The sequence below is a fragment of the Nakaseomyces glabratus genome, chromosome J (genome assembly GCF_010111755.1).
Source record: "Nakaseomyces glabratus chromosome J, complete sequence".
NCBI lineage: Eukaryota > Fungi > Ascomycota > Saccharomycetes > Saccharomycetales > Saccharomycetaceae > Nakaseomyces > Nakaseomyces glabratus.
The window spans coordinates 1,550-21,851 of record NC_088960.1 but is presented as its reverse complement, the minus strand read 5'-3'; the positions used below and the strand labels follow the sequence as shown (position 1 = coordinate 21,851).

At 53.1% G+C, this 20,302-nt stretch overlaps 1 protein-coding gene across 1 annotated transcript; it reads left to right on the top strand.

The window, feature by feature from the left end:
- Positions 1–1,226: 1,226 nt before the first annotated feature.
- GVI51_J00011 (beta strand repeat-containing protein) lies at positions 1,227–18,194 on the top strand (the record flags this gene model as incomplete). The annotated part of the gene is made up of 1 exon (XM_065626631.1): positions 1,227–18,194. The coding sequence occupies one exon, from the start codon at positions 1,227–1,229 to the stop codon at positions 18,192–18,194; it is 16,968 nt and encodes a 5,655-aa protein (XP_065482703.1).
- Between the last annotated feature and the right edge of the window lie 2,108 nt (positions 18,195–20,302).

Sequence of the window (20,302 nt, the reverse complement as noted above, 5' to 3'; positions counted from 1 at the left end):
TTTTGCACAACCCACAGAACATGCTGCTGCAAGCTAACGAACTGTGATTTGCCTTCTAATCTCGCGCATCGAAAATCACGACCGGGAAAATCAAGATCGGGCATAAATATTGATCGGGAAAATCAAGATCGGGCATAAATCACGACCGGGAAAATCAAGGCCGGGAATATCTTTACATCTATAATCATTACACTTAACTGCTTCTCTTGCAGAAATATGGACTCCCTTCTGTTTCTTGGGAGGACATTTCTTATTAAGTCTGTTGAATTACCCGTTTCATCCCACTTTTTCTCTCTCCGATAGAAACTAACGCACATAATACTGTTTCATCAAATGCTCTACACCTCTGCTCCCCTCTCATCGGTTAGCCGGGAAATTTTTTTTTTCATCCCACGCCATTTTGTGTACACACAAAATGTAGCAGCTTACACAACGTCTTACTTACAAACATTTCCGGTAGTACATCATATTGCTAAGACATCCCAAACAAAAAGATTAGCAACATTGAAGTTTGAATTCAAGCACCCTGGTAAATTTCGAAGTGCCCAAGAAATCGACTCATCCATGGTAGTGATTATCCTTTTGTCAAAAGCTTCCCTGACAAAACAGTTTGTATATGCTTACTTCCCTGTGGTGGCCGAGCCTATAGTCCCTTAGTAAAGAAGAAGGGGCAACAGCTTACTTTATCAGTTTCATCTGTATGCCGTGAGTACCGAAATGTCCAATGTCGCGATAGAAAGTATACCTGGAACATCAGGACAATATGGGAAGCCTCATTGTACAAAATATTTTGTGCTGATGGGTAAAATAAGTTTCATATATTGAATCATTTTGCTTAAATCTCACATCCCAGTATTGAAATAAGGAAGAAAGATCTGTACAAACCAAAACCACTCCCTAATGCTCACCATTTTCTGTATATAGTTCTAATCACCAAAGAATTGGTAAATCCGCAGAGTCCAACGACATCAAGGAGTGTTTCTAGTTTCCGGACAATCATTTTGGTAATTCGTTTTCATATATAAACGATATGTGAAATCCATCTTGAATCAAAACAAAAAATTCTCCATTTAATTCGTAATACGTTATATTACAAGTTGTCACCTGCTATAGTATCAAGTGACAAAGCATAGATAAAGAGTCCTGAAAAGTTACACTAAAAAAAAAGACTACAAGAAGAAATAATCGATAGTTTGTACAAGGTGTCCTACTGATTTCATTTGTTCATGAGATTCAAAAGCATACTTTCAGCTGCCGCATCAGTATTTTACTGCACATTGGTACTTGCTAAAACTTATGAAAATCAAGAAATTGTCCTTGACAGTGCTACGCTTGGATTGACAACCTACGAAGATGACGAACTGATGGTTCTGAAAAATGCTAAGGTGACACTTAATGATTTCACAACTATCAAATTACCAGAAGGTATTTCACTGTCTGGCAATTCTGTACTTACGATAACTGCGCCTTCAGGTGATGGCACTCCATATTCAATAGTTATCAATGGCAAGGTAAGTATAGATGATGAATCACAGTTTATCTTTGATGGTAGCTCATTGTCATATAAAGCTGATGTGCAAGACTTTAGTGCTTTTACATTCGATATCAACACCGGTGCTGATGGGGTCTTTATATCAAAAAACAGTCTTATGAGAATTAAATTACCAAAGACAACCGGTACTGGTTTAGGTGGCGGTTTCAAATTTAACCCCTCAATTCATATCGGTGGTACGTACAAGGCTCCTAATAACTCACCATTAGCCATATTGGGTAAGCTCGAGGTGTTGAAAAGTGAATCGAAAGTAGATGGCTATTTTGATGACAAATTATGGAGAGTAGATCTTGGTCCTGACCACATTGATGAAAATGGTGCATTCACTATTCAGAATGATTTATCAGGTAATATACACTGTCAAGCTTATATTGGCGTTTATGCGGATATTTTCAAAGGAACAGAAAATGTACTAATTTGTGCACTTGGTTATCAAGGGTATTCAGTAGTTTCACCAATAACAATTGACCTCGGTGATGGCCCAGTATTGGGGCCTGGAATTATTTTAAACTATATCTTACTTCCAGAAGGTCAAGATGGCTTTAAGTTTTTAAATCTCAATTATTTAGAGCATGGAAATAGTGCGTCACTTCAGCTGGGTTTCGCCTATTTCTTCGACGGTACTAGTAATGATGTAATTGCAACGGCTGAAAACAATGTCATTGAGGTAAAAAATCTTACGTCACAAAAGTCGATATCTGTAATAGGTGATCACAATTACAACATCAGCTCAGGATACGTACAAGGTAATTCTGATGCAAGGAAAGGTTATTTCAGTTTTCAACAATACAAAAATGAAATAGTTATCTTTCTCCAACCAATAACATCAGAAAATCCCGATTATACGACGACAATCGACAAGGGTAACGGTGACTTCGAGACAGACCTCGTCTCCCACATCACCACCAAGGACTCCAACGGCAACCCTACCACCATCGTCACCACCATCCCATTGAAGCCAAGTGATGCCGGCGAGGCCGACTACACGACGACGATCGACAAGGGCAACGGTGACTTCGAGACAGACCTCGTCTCCCACATCACCACCAAGGACTCCAACGGCAACCCTACCACCATCGTCACCACCATCCCATTGAAGCCAAGTGATGCCGGCGAGGCCGACTACACGACGACGATCGACAAGGGCAACGGTGACTTCGAGACAGACCTCGTCTCCCACATCACCACCAAGGACTCCAACGGCAACCCTACCACCATCGTCACCACCATCCCATTGAAGCCAAGTGATGCCGGCGAGGCCGACTACACGACGACGATCGACAAGGGCAACGGTGACTTCGAGACAGACCTCGTCTCCCACATCACCACCAAGGACTCCAACGGCAACCCTACCACCATCGTCACCACCATCCCATTGAAGCCAAGTGATGCCGGCGAGGCCGACTACACGACGACGATCGACAAGGGCAACGGTGACTTCGAGACAGACCTCGTCTCCCACATCACCACCAAGGACTCCAACGGCAACCCTACCACCATCGTCACCACCATCCCATTGAAGCCAAGTGATGCCGGCGAGGCCGACTACACGACGACGATCGACAAGGGCAACGGTGACTTCGAGACAGACCTCGTCTCCCACATCACCACCAAGGACTCCAACGGCAACCCTACCACCATCGTCACCACCATCCCATTGAAGCCAAGTGATGCCGGCGAGGCCGACTACACGACGACGATCGACAAGGGCAACGGTGACTTCGAGACAGACCTCGTCTCCCACATCACCACCAAGGACTCCAACGGCAACCCTACCACCATCGTCACCACCATCCCATTGAAGCCAAGTGATGCCGGCGAGGCCGACTACACGACGACGATCGACAAGGGCAACGGTGACTTCGAGACAGACCTCGTCTCCCACATCACCACCAAGGACTCCAACGGCAACCCTACCACCATCGTCACCACCATCCCATTGAAGCCAAGTGATGCCGGCGAGGCCGACTACACGACGACGATCGACAAGGGCAACGGTGACTTCGAGACAGACCTCGTCTCCCACATCACCACCAAGGACTCCAACGGCAACCCTACCACCATCGTCACCACCATCCCATTGAAGCCAAGTGATGCCGGCGAGGCCGACTACACGACGACGATCGACAAGGGCAACGGTGACTTCGAGACAGACCTCGTCTCCCACATCACCACCAAGGACTCCAACGGCAACCCTACCACCATCGTCACCACCATCCCATTGAAGCCAAGTGATGCCGGCGAGGCCGACTACACGACGACGATCGACAAGGGCAACGGTGACTTCGAGACAGACCTCGTCTCCCACATCACCACCAAGGACTCCAACGGCAACCCTACCACCATCGTCACCACCATCCCATTGAAGCCAAGTGATGCCGGCGAGGCCGACTACACGACGACGATCGACAAGGGCAACGGTGACTTCGAGACAGACCTCGTCTCCCACATCACCACCAAGGACTCCAACGGCAACCCTACCACCATCGTCACCACCATCCCATTGAAGCCAAGTGATGCCGGCGAGGCCGACTACACGACGACGATCGACAAGGGCAACGGTGACTTCGAGACAGACCTCGTCTCCCACATCACCACCAAGGACTCCAACGGCAACCCTACCACCATCGTCACCACCATCCCATTGAAGCCAAGTGATGCCGGCGAGGCCGACTACACGACGACGATCGACAAGGGCAACGGTGACTTCGAGACAGACCTCGTCTCCCACATCACCACCAAGGACTCCAACGGCAACCCTACCACCATCGTCACCACCATCCCATTGAAGCCAAGTGATGCCGGCGAGGCCGACTACACGACGACGATCGACAAGGGCAACGGTGACTTCGAGACAGACCTCGTCTCCCACATCACCACCAAGGACTCCAACGGCAACCCTACCACCATCGTCACCACCATCCCATTGAAGCCAAGTGATGCCGGCGAGGCCGACTACACGACGACGATCGACAAGGGCAACGGTGACTTCGAGACAGACCTCGTCTCCCACATCACCACCAAGGACTCCAACGGCAACCCTACCACCATCGTCACCACCATCCCATTGAAGCCAAGTGATGCCGGCGAGGCCGACTACACGACGACGATCGACAAGGGCAACGGTGACTTCGAGACAGACCTCGTCTCCCACATCACCACCAAGGACTCCAACGGCAACCCTACCACCATCGTCACCACCATCCCATTGAAGCCAAGTGATGCCGGCGAGGCCGACTACACGACGACGATCGACAAGGGCAACGGTGACTTCGAGACAGACCTCGTCTCCCACATCACCACCAAGGACTCCAACGGCAACCCTACCACCATCGTCACCACCATCCCATTGAAGCCAAGTGATGCCGGCGAGGCCGACTACACGACGACGATCGACAAGGGCAACGGTGACTTCGAGACAGACCTCGTCTCCCACATCACCACCAAGGACTCCAACGGCAACCCTACCACCATCGTCACCACCATCCCATTGAAGCCAAGTGATGCCGGCGAGGCCGACTACACGACGACGATCGACAAGGGCAACGGTGACTTCGAGACAGACCTCGTCTCCCACATCACCACCAAGGACTCCAACGGCAACCCTACCACCATCGTCACCACCATCCCATTGAAGCCAAGTGATGCCGGCGAGGCCGACTACACGACGACGATCGACAAGGGCAACGGTGACTTCGAGACAGACCTCGTCTCCCACATCACCACCAAGGACTCCAACGGCAACCCTACCACCATCGTCACCACCATCCCATTGAAGCCAAGTGATGCCGGCGAGGCCGACTACACGACGACGATCGACAAGGGCAACGGTGACTTCGAGACAGACCTCGTCTCCCACATCACCACCAAGGACTCCAACGGCAACCCTACCACCATCGTCACCACCATCCCATTGAAGCCAAGTGATGCCGGCGAGGCCGACTACACGACGACGATCGACAAGGGCAACGGTGACTTCGAGACAGACCTCGTCTCCCACATCACCACCAAGGACTCCAACGGCAACCCTACCACCATCGTCACCACCATCCCATTGAAGCCAAGTGATGCCGGCGAGGCCGACTACACGACGACGATCGACAAGGGCAACGGTGACTTCGAGACAGACCTCGTCTCCCACATCACCACCAAGGACTCCAACGGCAACCCTACCACCATCGTCACCACCATCCCATTGAAGCCAAGTGATGCCGGCGAGGCCGACTACACGACGACGATCGACAAGGGCAACGGTGACTTCGAGACAGACCTCGTCTCCCACATCACCACCAAGGACTCCAACGGCAACCCTACCACCATCGTCACCACCATCCCATTGAAGCCAAGTGATGCCGGCGAGGCCGACTACACGACGACGATCGACAAGGGCAACGGTGACTTCGAGACAGACCTCGTCTCCCACATCACCACCAAGGACTCCAACGGCAACCCTACCACCATCGTCACCACCATCCCATTGAAGCCAAGTGATGCCGGCGAGGCCGACTACACGACGACGATCGACAAGGGCAACGGTGACTTCGAGACAGACCTCGTCTCCCACATCACCACCAAGGACTCCAACGGCAACCCTACCACCATCGTCACCACCATCCCATTGAAGCCAAGTGATGCCGGCGAGGCCGACTACACGACGACGATCGACAAGGGCAACGGTGACTTCGAGACAGACCTCGTCTCCCACATCACCACCAAGGACTCCAACGGCAACCCTACCACCATCGTCACCACCATCCCATTGAAGCCAAGTGATGCCGGCGAGGCCGACTACACGACGACGATCGACAAGGGCAACGGTGACTTCGAGACAGACCTCGTCTCCCACATCACCACCAAGGACTCCAACGGCAACCCTACCACCATCGTCACCACCATCCCATTGAAGCCAAGTGATGCCGGCGAGGCCGACTACACGACGACGATCGACAAGGGCAACGGTGACTTCGAGACAGACCTCGTCTCCCACATCACCACCAAGGACTCCAACGGCAACCCTACCACCATCGTCACCACCATCCCATTGAAGCCAAGTGATGCCGGCGAGGCCGACTACACGACGACGATCGACAAGGGCAACGGTGACTTCGAGACAGACCTCGTCTCCCACATCACCACCAAGGACTCCAACGGCAACCCTACCACCATCGTCACCACCATCCCATTGAAGCCAAGTGATGCCGGCGAGGCCGACTACACGACGACGATCGACAAGGGCAACGGTGACTTCGAGACAGACCTCGTCTCCCACATCACCACCAAGGACTCCAACGGCAACCCTACCACCATCGTCACCACCATCCCATTGAAGCCAAGTGATGCCGGCGAGGCCGACTACACGACGACGATCGACAAGGGCAACGGTGACTTCGAGACAGACCTCGTCTCCCACATCACCACCAAGGACTCCAACGGCAACCCTACCACCATCGTCACCACCATCCCATTGAAGCCAAGTGATGCCGGCGAGGCCGACTACACGACGACGATCGACAAGGGCAACGGTGACTTCGAGACAGACCTCGTCTCCCACATCACCACCAAGGACTCCAACGGCAACCCTACCACCATCGTCACCACCATCCCATTGAAGCCAAGTGATGCCGGCGAGGCCGACTACACGACGACGATCGACAAGGGCAACGGTGACTTCGAGACAGACCTCGTCTCCCACATCACCACCAAGGACTCCAACGGCAACCCTACCACCATCGTCACCACCATCCCATTGAAGCCAAGTGATGCCGGCGAGGCCGACTACACGACGACGATCGACAAGGGCAACGGTGACTTCGAGACAGACCTCGTCTCCCACATCACCACCAAGGACTCCAACGGCAACCCTACCACCATCGTCACCACCATCCCATTGAAGCCAAGTGATGCCGGCGAGGCCGACTACACGACGACGATCGACAAGGGCAACGGTGACTTCGAGACAGACCTCGTCTCCCACATCACCACCAAGGACTCCAACGGCAACCCTACCACCATCGTCACCACCATCCCATTGAAGCCAAGTGATGCCGGCGAGGCCGACTACACGACGACGATCGACAAGGGCAACGGTGACTTCGAGACAGACCTCGTCTCCCACATCACCACCAAGGACTCCAACGGCAACCCTACCACCATCGTCACCACCATCCCATTGAAGCCAAGTGATGCCGGCGAGGCCGACTACACGACGACGATCGACAAGGGCAACGGTGACTTCGAGACAGACCTCGTCTCCCACATCACCACCAAGGACTCCAACGGCAACCCTACCACCATCGTCACCACCATCCCATTGAAGCCAAGTGATGCCGGCGAGGCCGACTACACGACGACGATCGACAAGGGCAACGGTGACTTCGAGACAGACCTCGTCTCCCACATCACCACCAAGGACTCCAACGGCAACCCTACCACCATCGTCACCACCATCCCATTGAAGCCAAGTGATGCCGGCGAGGCCGACTACACGACGACGATCGACAAGGGCAACGGTGACTTCGAGACAGACCTCGTCTCCCACATCACCACCAAGGACTCCAACGGCAACCCTACCACCATCGTCACCACCATCCCATTGAAGCCAAGTGATGCCGGCGAGGCCGACTACACGACGACGATCGACAAGGGCAACGGTGACTTCGAGACAGACCTCGTCTCCCACATCACCACCAAGGACTCCAACGGCAACCCTACCACCATCGTCACCACCATCCCATTGAAGCCAAGTGATGCCGGCGAGGCCGACTACACGACGACGATCGACAAGGGCAACGGTGACTTCGAGACAGACCTCGTCTCCCACATCACCACCAAGGACTCCAACGGCAACCCTACCACCATCGTCACCACCATCCCATTGAAGCCAAGTGATGCCGGCGAGGCCGACTACACGACGACGATCGACAAGGGCAACGGTGACTTCGAGACAGACCTCGTCTCCCACATCACCACCAAGGACTCCAACGGCAACCCTACCACCATCGTCACCACCATCCCATTGAAGCCAAGTGATGCCGGCGAGGCCGACTACACGACGACGATCGACAAGGGCAACGGTGACTTCGAGACAGACCTCGTCTCCCACATCACCACCAAGGACTCCAACGGCAACCCTACCACCATCGTCACCACCATCCCATTGAAGCCAAGTGATGCCGGCGAGGCCGACTACACGACGACGATCGACAAGGGCAACGGTGACTTCGAGACAGACCTCGTCTCCCACATCACCACCAAGGACTCCAACGGCAACCCTACCACCATCGTCACCACCATCCCATTGAAGCCAAGTGATGCCGGCGAGGCCGACTACACGACGACGATCGACAAGGGCAACGGTGACTTCGAGACAGACCTCGTCTCCCACATCACCACCAAGGACTCCAACGGCAACCCTACCACCATCGTCACCACCATCCCATTGAAGCCAAGTGATGCCGGCGAGGCCGACTACACGACGACGATCGACAAGGGCAACGGTGACTTCGAGACAGACCTCGTCTCCCACATCACCACCAAGGACTCCAACGGCAACCCTACCACCATCGTCACCACCATCCCATTGAAGCCAAGTGATGCCGGCGAGGCCGACTACACGACGACGATCGACAAGGGCAACGGTGACTTCGAGACAGACCTCGTCTCCCACATCACCACCAAGGACTCCAACGGCAACCCTACCACCATCGTCACCACCATCCCATTGAAGCCAAGTGATGCCGGCGAGGCCGACTACACGACGACGATCGACAAGGGCAACGGTGACTTCGAGACAGACCTCGTCTCCCACATCACCACCAAGGACTCCAACGGCAACCCTACCACCATCGTCACCACCATCCCATTGAAGCCAAGTGATGCCGGCGAGGCCGACTACACGACGACGATCGACAAGGGCAACGGTGACTTCGAGACAGACCTCGTCTCCCACATCACCACCAAGGACTCCAACGGCAACCCTACCACCATCGTCACCACCATCCCATTGAAGCCAAGTGATGCCGGCGAGGCCGACTACACGACGACGATCGACAAGGGCAACGGTGACTTCGAGACAGACCTCGTCTCCCACATCACCACCAAGGACTCCAACGGCAACCCTACCACCATCGTCACCACCATCCCATTGAAGCCAAGTGATGCCGGCGAGGCCGACTACACGACGACGATCGACAAGGGCAACGGTGACTTCGAGACAGACCTCGTCTCCCACATCACCACCAAGGACTCCAACGGCAACCCTACCACCATCGTCACCACCATCCCATTGAAGCCAAGTGATGCCGGCGAGGCCGACTACACGACGACGATCGACAAGGGCAACGGTGACTTCGAGACAGACCTCGTCTCCCACATCACCACCAAGGACTCCAACGGCAACCCTACCACCATCGTCACCACCATCCCATTGAAGCCAAGTGATGCCGGCGAGGCCGACTACACGACGACGATCGACAAGGGCAACGGTGACTTCGAGACAGACCTCGTCTCCCACATCACCACCAAGGACTCCAACGGCAACCCTACCACCATCGTCACCACCATCCCATTGAAGCCAAGTGATGCCGGCGAGGCCGACTACACGACGACGATCGACAAGGGCAACGGTGACTTCGAGACAGACCTCGTCTCCCACATCACCACCAAGGACTCCAACGGCAACCCTACCACCATCGTCACCACCATCCCATTGAAGCCAAGTGATGCCGGCGAGGCCGACTACACGACGACGATCGACAAGGGCAACGGTGACTTCGAGACAGACCTCGTCTCCCACATCACCACCAAGGACTCCAACGGCAACCCTACCACCATCGTCACCACCATCCCATTGAAGCCAAGTGATGCCGGCGAGGCCGACTACACGACGACGATCGACAAGGGCAACGGTGACTTCGAGACAGACCTCGTCTCCCACATCACCACCAAGGACTCCAACGGCAACCCTACCACCATCGTCACCACCATCCCATTGAAGCCAAGTGATGCCGGCGAGGCCGACTACACGACGACGATCGACAAGGGCAACGGTGACTTCGAGACAGACCTCGTCTCCCACATCACCACCAAGGACTCCAACGGCAACCCTACCACCATCGTCACCACCATCCCATTGAAGCCAAGTGATGCCGGCGAGGCCGACTACACGACGACGATCGACAAGGGCAACGGTGACTTCGAGACAGACCTCGTCTCCCACATCACCACCAAGGACTCCAACGGCAACCCTACCACCATCGTCACCACCATCCCATTGAAGCCAAGTGATGCCGGCGAGGCCGACTACACGACGACGATCGACAAGGGCAACGGTGACTTCGAGACAGACCTCGTCTCCCACATCACCACCAAGGACTCCAACGGCAACCCTACCACCATCGTCACCACCATCCCATTGAAGCCAAGTGATGCCGGCGAGGCCGACTACACGACGACGATCGACAAGGGCAACGGTGACTTCGAGACAGACCTCGTCTCCCACATCACCACCAAGGACTCCAACGGCAACCCTACCACCATCGTCACCACCATCCCATTGAAGCCAAGTGATGCCGGCGAGGCCGACTACACGACGACGATCGACAAGGGCAACGGTGACTTCGAGACAGACCTCGTCTCCCACATCACCACCAAGGACTCCAACGGCAACCCTACCACCATCGTCACCACCATCCCATTGAAGCCAAGTGATGCCGGCGAGGCCGACTACACGACGACGATCGACAAGGGCAACGGTGACTTCGAGACAGACCTCGTCTCCCACATCACCACCAAGGACTCCAACGGCAACCCTACCACCATCGTCACCACCATCCCATTGAAGCCAAGTGATGCCGGCGAGGCCGACTACACGACGACGATCGACAAGGGCAACGGTGACTTCGAGACAGACCTCGTCTCCCACATCACCACCAAGGACTCCAACGGCAACCCTACCACCATCGTCACCACCATCCCATTGAAGCCAAGTGATGCCGGCGAGGCCGACTACACGACGACGATCGACAAGGGCAACGGTGACTTCGAGACAGACCTCGTCTCCCACATCACCACCAAGGACTCCAACGGCAACCCTACCACCATCGTCACCACCATCCCATTGAAGCCAAGTGATGCCGGCGAGGCCGACTACACGACGACGATCGACAAGGGCAACGGTGACTTCGAGACAGACCTCGTCTCCCACATCACCACCAAGGACTCCAACGGCAACCCTACCACCATCGTCACCACCATCCCATTGAAGCCAAGTGATGCCGGCGAGGCCGACTACACGACGACGATCGACAAGGGCAACGGTGACTTCGAGACAGACCTCGTCTCCCACATCACCACCAAGGACTCCAACGGCAACCCTACCACCATCGTCACCACCATCCCATTGAAGCCAAGTGATGCCGGCGAGGCCGACTACACGACGACGATCGACAAGGGCAACGGTGACTTCGAGACAGACCTCGTCTCCCACATCACCACCAAGGACTCCAACGGCAACCCTACCACCATCGTCACCACCATCCCATTGAAGCCAAGTGATGCCGGCGAGGCCGACTACACGACGACGATCGACAAGGGCAACGGTGACTTCGAGACAGACCTCGTCTCCCACATCACCACCAAGGACTCCAACGGCAACCCTACCACCATCGTCACCACCATCCCATTGAAGCCAAGTGATGCCGGCGAGGCCGACTACACGACGACGATCGACAAGGGCAACGGTGACTTCGAGACAGACCTCGTCTCCCACATCACCACCAAGGACTCCAACGGCAACCCTACCACCATCGTCACCACCATCCCATTGAAGCCAAGTGATGCCGGCGAGGCCGACTACACGACGACGATCGACAAGGGCAACGGTGACTTCGAGACAGACCTCGTCTCCCACATCACCACCAAGGACTCCAACGGCAACCCTACCACCATCGTCACCACCATCCCATTGAAGCCAAGTGATGCCGGCGAGGCCGACTACACGACGACGATCGACAAGGGCAACGGTGACTTCGAGACAGACCTCGTCTCCCACATCACCACCAAGGACTCCAACGGCAACCCTACCACCATCGTCACCACCATCCCATTGAAGCCAAGTGATGCCGGCGAGGCCGACTACACGACGACGATCGACAAGGGCAACGGTGACTTCGAGACAGACCTCGTCTCCCACATCACCACCAAGGACTCCAACGGCAACCCTACCACCATCGTCACCACCATCCCATTGAAGCCAAGTGATGCCGGCGAGGCCGACTACACGACGACGATCGACAAGGGCAACGGTGACTTCGAGACAGACCTCGTCTCCCACATCACCACCAAGGACTCCAACGGCAACCCTACCACCATCGTCACCACCATCCCATTGAAGCCAAGTGATGCCGGCGAGGCCGACTACACGACGACGATCGACAAGGGCAACGGTGACTTCGAGACAGACCTCGTCTCCCACATCACCACCAAGGACTCCAACGGCAACCCTACCACCATCGTCACCACCATCCCATTGAAGCCAAGTGATGCCGGCGAGGCCGACTACACGACGACGATCGACAAGGGCAACGGTGACTTCGAGACAGACCTCGTCTCCCACATCACCACCAAGGACTCCAACGGCAACCCTACCACCATCGTCACCACCATCCCATTGAAGCCAAGTGATGCCGGCGAGGCCGACTACACGACGACGATCGACAAGGGCAACGGTGACTTCGAGACAGACCTCGTCTCCCACATCACCACCAAGGACTCCAACGGCAACCCTACCACCATCGTCACCACCATCCCATTGAAGCCAAGTGATGCCGGCGAGGCCGACTACACGACGACGATCGACAAGGGCAACGGTGACTTCGAGACAGACCTCGTCTCCCACATCACCACCAAGGACTCCAACGGCAACCCTACCACCATCGTCACCACCATCCCATTGAAGCCAAGTGATGCCGGCGAGGCCGACTACACGACGACGATCGACAAGGGCAACGGTGACTTCGAGACAGACCTCGTCTCCCACATCACCACCAAGGACTCCAACGGCAACCCTACCACCATCGTCACCACCATCCCATTGAAGCCAAGTGATGCCGGCGAGGCCGACTACACGACGACGATCGACAAGGGCAACGGTGACTTCGAGACAGACCTCGTCTCCCACATCACCACCAAGGACTCCAACGGCAACCCTACCACCATCGTCACCACCATCCCATTGAAGCCAAGTGATGCCGGCGAGGCCGACTACACGACGACGATCGACAAGGGCAACGGTGACTTCGAGACAGACCTCGTCTCCCACATCACCACCAAGGACTCCAACGGCAACCCTACCACCATCGTCACCACCATCCCATTGAAGCCAAGTGATGCCGGCGAGGCCGACTACACGACGACGATCGACAAGGGCAACGGTGACTTCGAGACAGACCTCGTCTCCCACATCACCACCAAGGACTCCAACGGCAACCCTACCACCATCGTCACCACCATCCCATTGAAGCCAAGTGATGCCGGCGAGGCCGACTACACGACGACGATCGACAAGGGCAACGGTGACTTCGAGACAGACCTCGTCTCCCACATCACCACCAAGGACTCCAACGGCAACCCTACCACCATCGTCACCACCATCCCATTGAAGCCAAGTGATGCCGGCGAGGCCGACTACACGACGACGATCGACAAGGGCAACGGTGACTTCGAGACAGACCTCGTCTCCCACATCACCACCAAGGACTCCAACGGCAACCCTACCACCATCGTCACCACCATCCCATTGAAGCCAAGTGATGCCGGCGAGGCCGACTACACGACGACGATCGACAAGGGCAACGGTGACTTCGAGACAGACCTCGTCTCCCACATCACCACCAAGGACTCCAACGGCAACCCTACCACCATCGTCACCACCATCCCATTGAAGCCAAGTGATGCCGGCGAGGCCGACTACACGACGACGATCGACAAGGGCAACGGTGACTTCGAGACAGACCTCGTCTCCCACATCACCACCAAGGACTCCAACGGCAACCCTACCACCATCGTCACCACCATCCCATTGAAGCCAAGTGATGCCGGCGAGGCCGACTACACGACGACGATCGACAAGGGCAACGGTGACTTCGAGACAGACCTCGTCTCCCACATCACCACCAAGGACTCCAACGGCAACCCTACCACCATCGTCACCACCATCCCATTGAAGCCAAGTGATGCCGGCGAGGCCGACTACACGACGACGATCGACAAGGGCAACGGTGACTTCGAGACAGACCTCGTCTCCCACATCACCACCAAGGACTCCAACGGCAACCCTACCACCATCGTCACCACCATCCCATTGAAGCCAAGTGATGCCGGCGAGGCCGACTACACGACGACGATCGACAAGGGCAACGGTGACTTCGAGACAGACCTCGTCTCCCACATCACCACCAAGGACTCCAACGGCAACCCTACCACCATCGTCACCACCATCCCATTGAAGCCAAGTGATGCCGGCGAGGCCGACTACACGACGACGATCGACAAGGGCAACGGTGACTTCGAGACAGACCTCGTCTCCCACATCACCACCAAGGACTCCAACGGCAACCCTACCACCATCGTCACCACCATCCCATTGAAGCCAAGTGATGCCGGCGAGGCCGACTACACGACGACGATCGACAAGGGCAACGGTGACTTCGAGACAGACCTCGTCTCCCACATCACCACCAAGGACTCCAACGGCAACCCTACCACCATCGTCACCACCATCCCATTGAAGCCAAGTGATGCCGGCGAGGCCGACTACACGACGACGATCGACAAGGGCAACGGTGACTTCGAGACAGACCTCGTCTCCCACATCACCACCAAGGACTCCAACGGCAACCCTACCACCATCGTCACCACCATCCCATTGAAGCCAAGTGATGCCGGCGAGGCCGACTACACGACGACGATCGACAAGGGCAACGGTGACTTCGAGACAGACCTCGTCTCCCACATCACCACCAAGGACTCCAACGGCAACCCTACCACCATCGTCACCACCATCCCATTGAAGCCAAGTGATGCCGGCGAGGCCGACTACACGACGACGATCGACAAGGGCAACGGTGACTTCGAGACAGACCTCGTCTCCCACATCACCACCAAGGACTCCAACGGCAACCCTACCACCATCGTCACCACCATCCCATTGAAGCCAAGTGATGCCGGCGAGGCCGACTACACGACGACGATCGACAAGGGCAACGGTGACTTCGAGACAGACCTCGTCTCCCACATCACCACCAAGGACTCCAACGGCAACCCTACCACCATCGTCACCACCATCCCATTGAAGCCAAGTGATGCCGGCGAGGCCGACTACACGACGACGATCGACAAGGGCAACGGTGACTTCGAGACAGACCTCGTCTCCCACATCACCACCAAGGACTCCAACGGCAACCCTACCACCATCGTCACCACCATCCCATTGAAGCCAAGTGATGCCGGCGAGGCCGACTACACGACGACGATCGACAAGGGCAACGGTGACTTCGAGACAGACCTCGTCTCCCACATCACCACCAAGGACTCCAACGGCAACCCTACCACCATCGTCACCACCATCCCATTGAAGCCAAGTGATGCCGGCGAGGCCGACTACACGACGACGATCGACAAGGGCAACGGTGACTTCGAGACAGACCTCGTCTCCCACATCACCACCAAGGACTCCAACGGCAACCCTACCACCATCGTCACCACCATCCCATTGAAGCCAAGTGATGCCGGCGAGGCCGACTACACGACGACGATCGACAAGGGCAACGGTGACTTCGAGACAGACCTCGTCTCCCACATCACCACCAAGGACTCCAACGGCAACCCTACCACCATCGTCACCACCATCCCATTGAAGCCAAGTGATGCCGGCGAGGCCGACTACACGACGACGATCGACAAGGGCAACGGTGACTTCGAGACAGACCTCGTCTCCCACATCACCACCAAGGACTCCAACGGCAACCCTACCACCATCGTCACCACCATCCCATTGAAGCCAAGTGATGCCGGCGAGGCCGACTACACGACGACGATCGACAAGGGCAACGGTGACTTCGAGACAGACCTCGTCTCCCACATCACCACCAAGGACTCCAACGGCAACCCTACCACCATCGTCACCACCATCCCATTGAAGCCAAGTGATGCCGGCGAGGCCGACTACACGACGACGATCGACAAGGGCAACGGTGACTTCGAGACAGACCTCGTCTCCCACATCACCACCAAGGACTCCAACGGCAACCCTACCACCATCGTCACCACCATCCCATTGAAGCCAAGTGATGCCGGCGAGGCCGACTACACGACGACGATCGACAAGGGCAACGGTGACTTCGAGACAGACCTTGTTTCGCACATCACCACCACGGACTCCGACGGCAAGCCTACCACGATCATAACAACTGTGACTCTAACAGAACAACCAGATTACACATCTGTGTTTGTTTCTGATGGTCACACGATTACAGCTGTTGTTTCTCATGTTACAACGACCAATGATATCGGTCAGACGGTCACCACTACTGTGACCGTTATGTCATATGATCAAGTGGGTGAGGGTGTATACACTTCTGCTCCTGCTTACGCGCAGCCTCCAGTCACTACGACAACTGTGAGTGCAAATACTGCTACAGCCACTGTCGTAATTTCGTACTTCCCATCTATTGGTGATGATGGAGTCACCGGGACAGGTACAACTACCATTTCCACTGTCTCTGTCGGAGGTGAAACCGACTACACTACAACAGTCGACAGGGGCAATGGCAGTACCGAAACTGATGTCATTTCGCATATCACCACTACCGACTCCAATGGTAATCCTACAACAATAACCACCACGATCACCAATGCACCCGCACCTTCGAATTCTAAAGCAAATATTGGGTCTGACTACACCAGCACTGTCGTTTCGGACGTTCACACGTTCACCGAGGTGGTATCCCATAGCACAGGTACTGATGAGCACGGTCACACAATTGTTTCTACAGTAACGCAAACCGTGGGTGGCCAGAGTCATGGCAGCACTGTTTCAAGTGCAGCACCAGTCTCAACAGTATCCGGTGCTGGATCTAATGCTCCTGGAACAGCAGGTGTAGGTGGTATTGTCAACTCTCAGAAACCTCAGTCACAAAATGTGGCTGGCCAAGGGTCTGGCAACGAAAAGCCAACACAAGCTGCTGGCACAGCCGGTGGTAGTGGCTCTGGCTCTGGCTCTGGCTCTGGGCCAGTTCACCAATCGGTAGGCAATATTGTACCATCTGGATCTCCATCTGTTCAGAGTCCAATGGACACTGCATCTCCAGTCAGTGGTATTCATGGTAGCCAAACACCAAACTCTGTACCTTTACAAGCTCAACAACAAGGGCAAGGACAAGGCCAAGGACAAACTCCATCATCACGTCAACAGGCGGCCACGACTGTTCTATTACCTTCTGGTTCCTCTGTTAACAACAACGGCAGTGGGTTCAGCAGCACGCAAACAGCATCTGTCCTACAGGGTAAGGGTGCTTCAATTAGAGTTGCTTCTTCCAGTATTATATTCTCCATTATTGCAGTAATAGTTGTCGGTATGATCTAAAGTGTATTTGTTCTGTGAATGCCCAAGCCCAACATGTACAATATTACAAACGTTCGTCCAGCCATGATTTTTAGATAGGCTGTTTCTTTTATTATCGATAATGATAAAATGGATTGATTATTGTCCAACAAAAAACAAAAAAAAACTGAAGCTTCCCTATATATATTTATTGTTCGTAATTTGGGGCTATTATTTTTGTTTCAGGTACTGTTTTCTATATCTCATATTAATAATGTGAGCAGTATTATTCTCAAGAGTTTTTGTATATATTATTTATTATTAGTTAACAATTTAAGCACTTTTCTCTTCTAAAAAGTTTTATGTTATTTTATGTCTTTGTTATTGTATTGTGTGCGTCTCACTGTTGTCGATGTTTCTTATAATATCTTGGCTAACCATGGATTTGAACCTGTGGGTTTAAGATTGAACTTCAAATGCTGCGAAAAACGCGAGATGTGATAGTGCACGGTAGTCATCTGACAGATTAAGTTACCCTGATCAACAATTTCCTTTAGTTATTTGACGAAAAATATCGTGACCAATCGAAGTTACCCTGCCAGCATTTCCACAACAGTACATCATACGATATATGTTCACATGACCTTTGATATATCGATGAACGAGTACTGACTTTTTCACCAACATCCAGGGAAGGTTTCAAAGGGTTGGCAATTAGGTTGAAGGGAGGTGATGGCAAAGTTTTCATAATTACGCACTTCAGCACCCAAACATGAATTTCAAATTTTGTGATTCTTCAATTGTTTAAACGTATATGAGTGCCAGAATAGAAATAGTAAATATTAGTTACAGTACATGGTTTTACCAGTCAAAACTTATTGGTGAGTTTATACTGATGATATTGCTTTTTATGTGCGTAATAGCTTGTATTGTAAATCCATATTTGAAGCAGTGGCGTAAACTAAACTGAAATGATTTAAGATATTGTTATAAATACTTGAGAGAGTATAGTGTTGGCCATTATAAGATTACAGTTCTTAAATGATAAAAAAATATACACAAATTGAACACAGAAATGTACACTATCTACAATAAATAAACAACAAGGGTTGTTTATTCTTATTTACAAGCAACATAATCAAATATGTATCTAATATGTGCCTCATACATGCAGCTAGTCTCTTTTATTTACCATTTTCTCCTACAAAAAGAGCCTTGTCTGAGAGGGTGGAATCACAGTAGCATGTCTCTGTTCTGAAATGCTATTGTTTTGACAGGGGACCCAGCTCAGTCCTGCAAATCCAGATATCTAAGTTGCGAAAAACGCGAGACCTTGCGTTCTACGAGACAGTCGACAAAGCAATTTGATTTACCCAGCCTGGTTGAGAGTTGCGAAAAACGCGAGATGTTGTGTTTAACGATGAGTTGTTGAAGTACAAGAATCCACTCTGTTCTAGAACAATTGTCATTTCTGAAATGTTGCAGTTCATCTGGTTGAATCTGAACTCTTACCAAGATTCATTATAGGATTGATGGTGGGAGTTAGACATACAAGGTTCACATTGAGATGGGATAAAACTATGCAAACAATAGGATAGTACTGAATTACTGTAATCTTGTAAGAGTGGAAACATTTAAATACTCAAGACTTTTTCTACTGTAATATATTATTGGTTGAATACTATGCAGGAGGATGAAATGAACAATCCAGTCTATTTTATGAGGTTTTCTTGACTTTCCCATATATGCCTTGATCACTTGTCACCAATATTTACTTTATCAACATTTACTTCACAATGATCATGAGATGAAGTTGTTATCATGATGTAGTTATTATGACTTTGTAGGATTCCCATATGTATTCCTGAAACAATGAATTCCTCCACAACACAACACATAACTATTCAATATCATGTGTGATTTATAAATGCTTATGAATATGGTAATATCTGTGCAGTACTTTTACCCAGAATGTTACTTTCTGTGAAGAGCATTTTTGTTCGAGTCAAAACATCATTCAAGAACAGATTTTCATTTTTTTAGGGTTACATAGGGTGTAGTAAAACTCTTAGGGCTGCATTAGGGTTTGTGTTTTATTCATTTGTCTGGGTAAGTAGGGTTTATAGTTATTACAGTTAGGGTTAATTAGG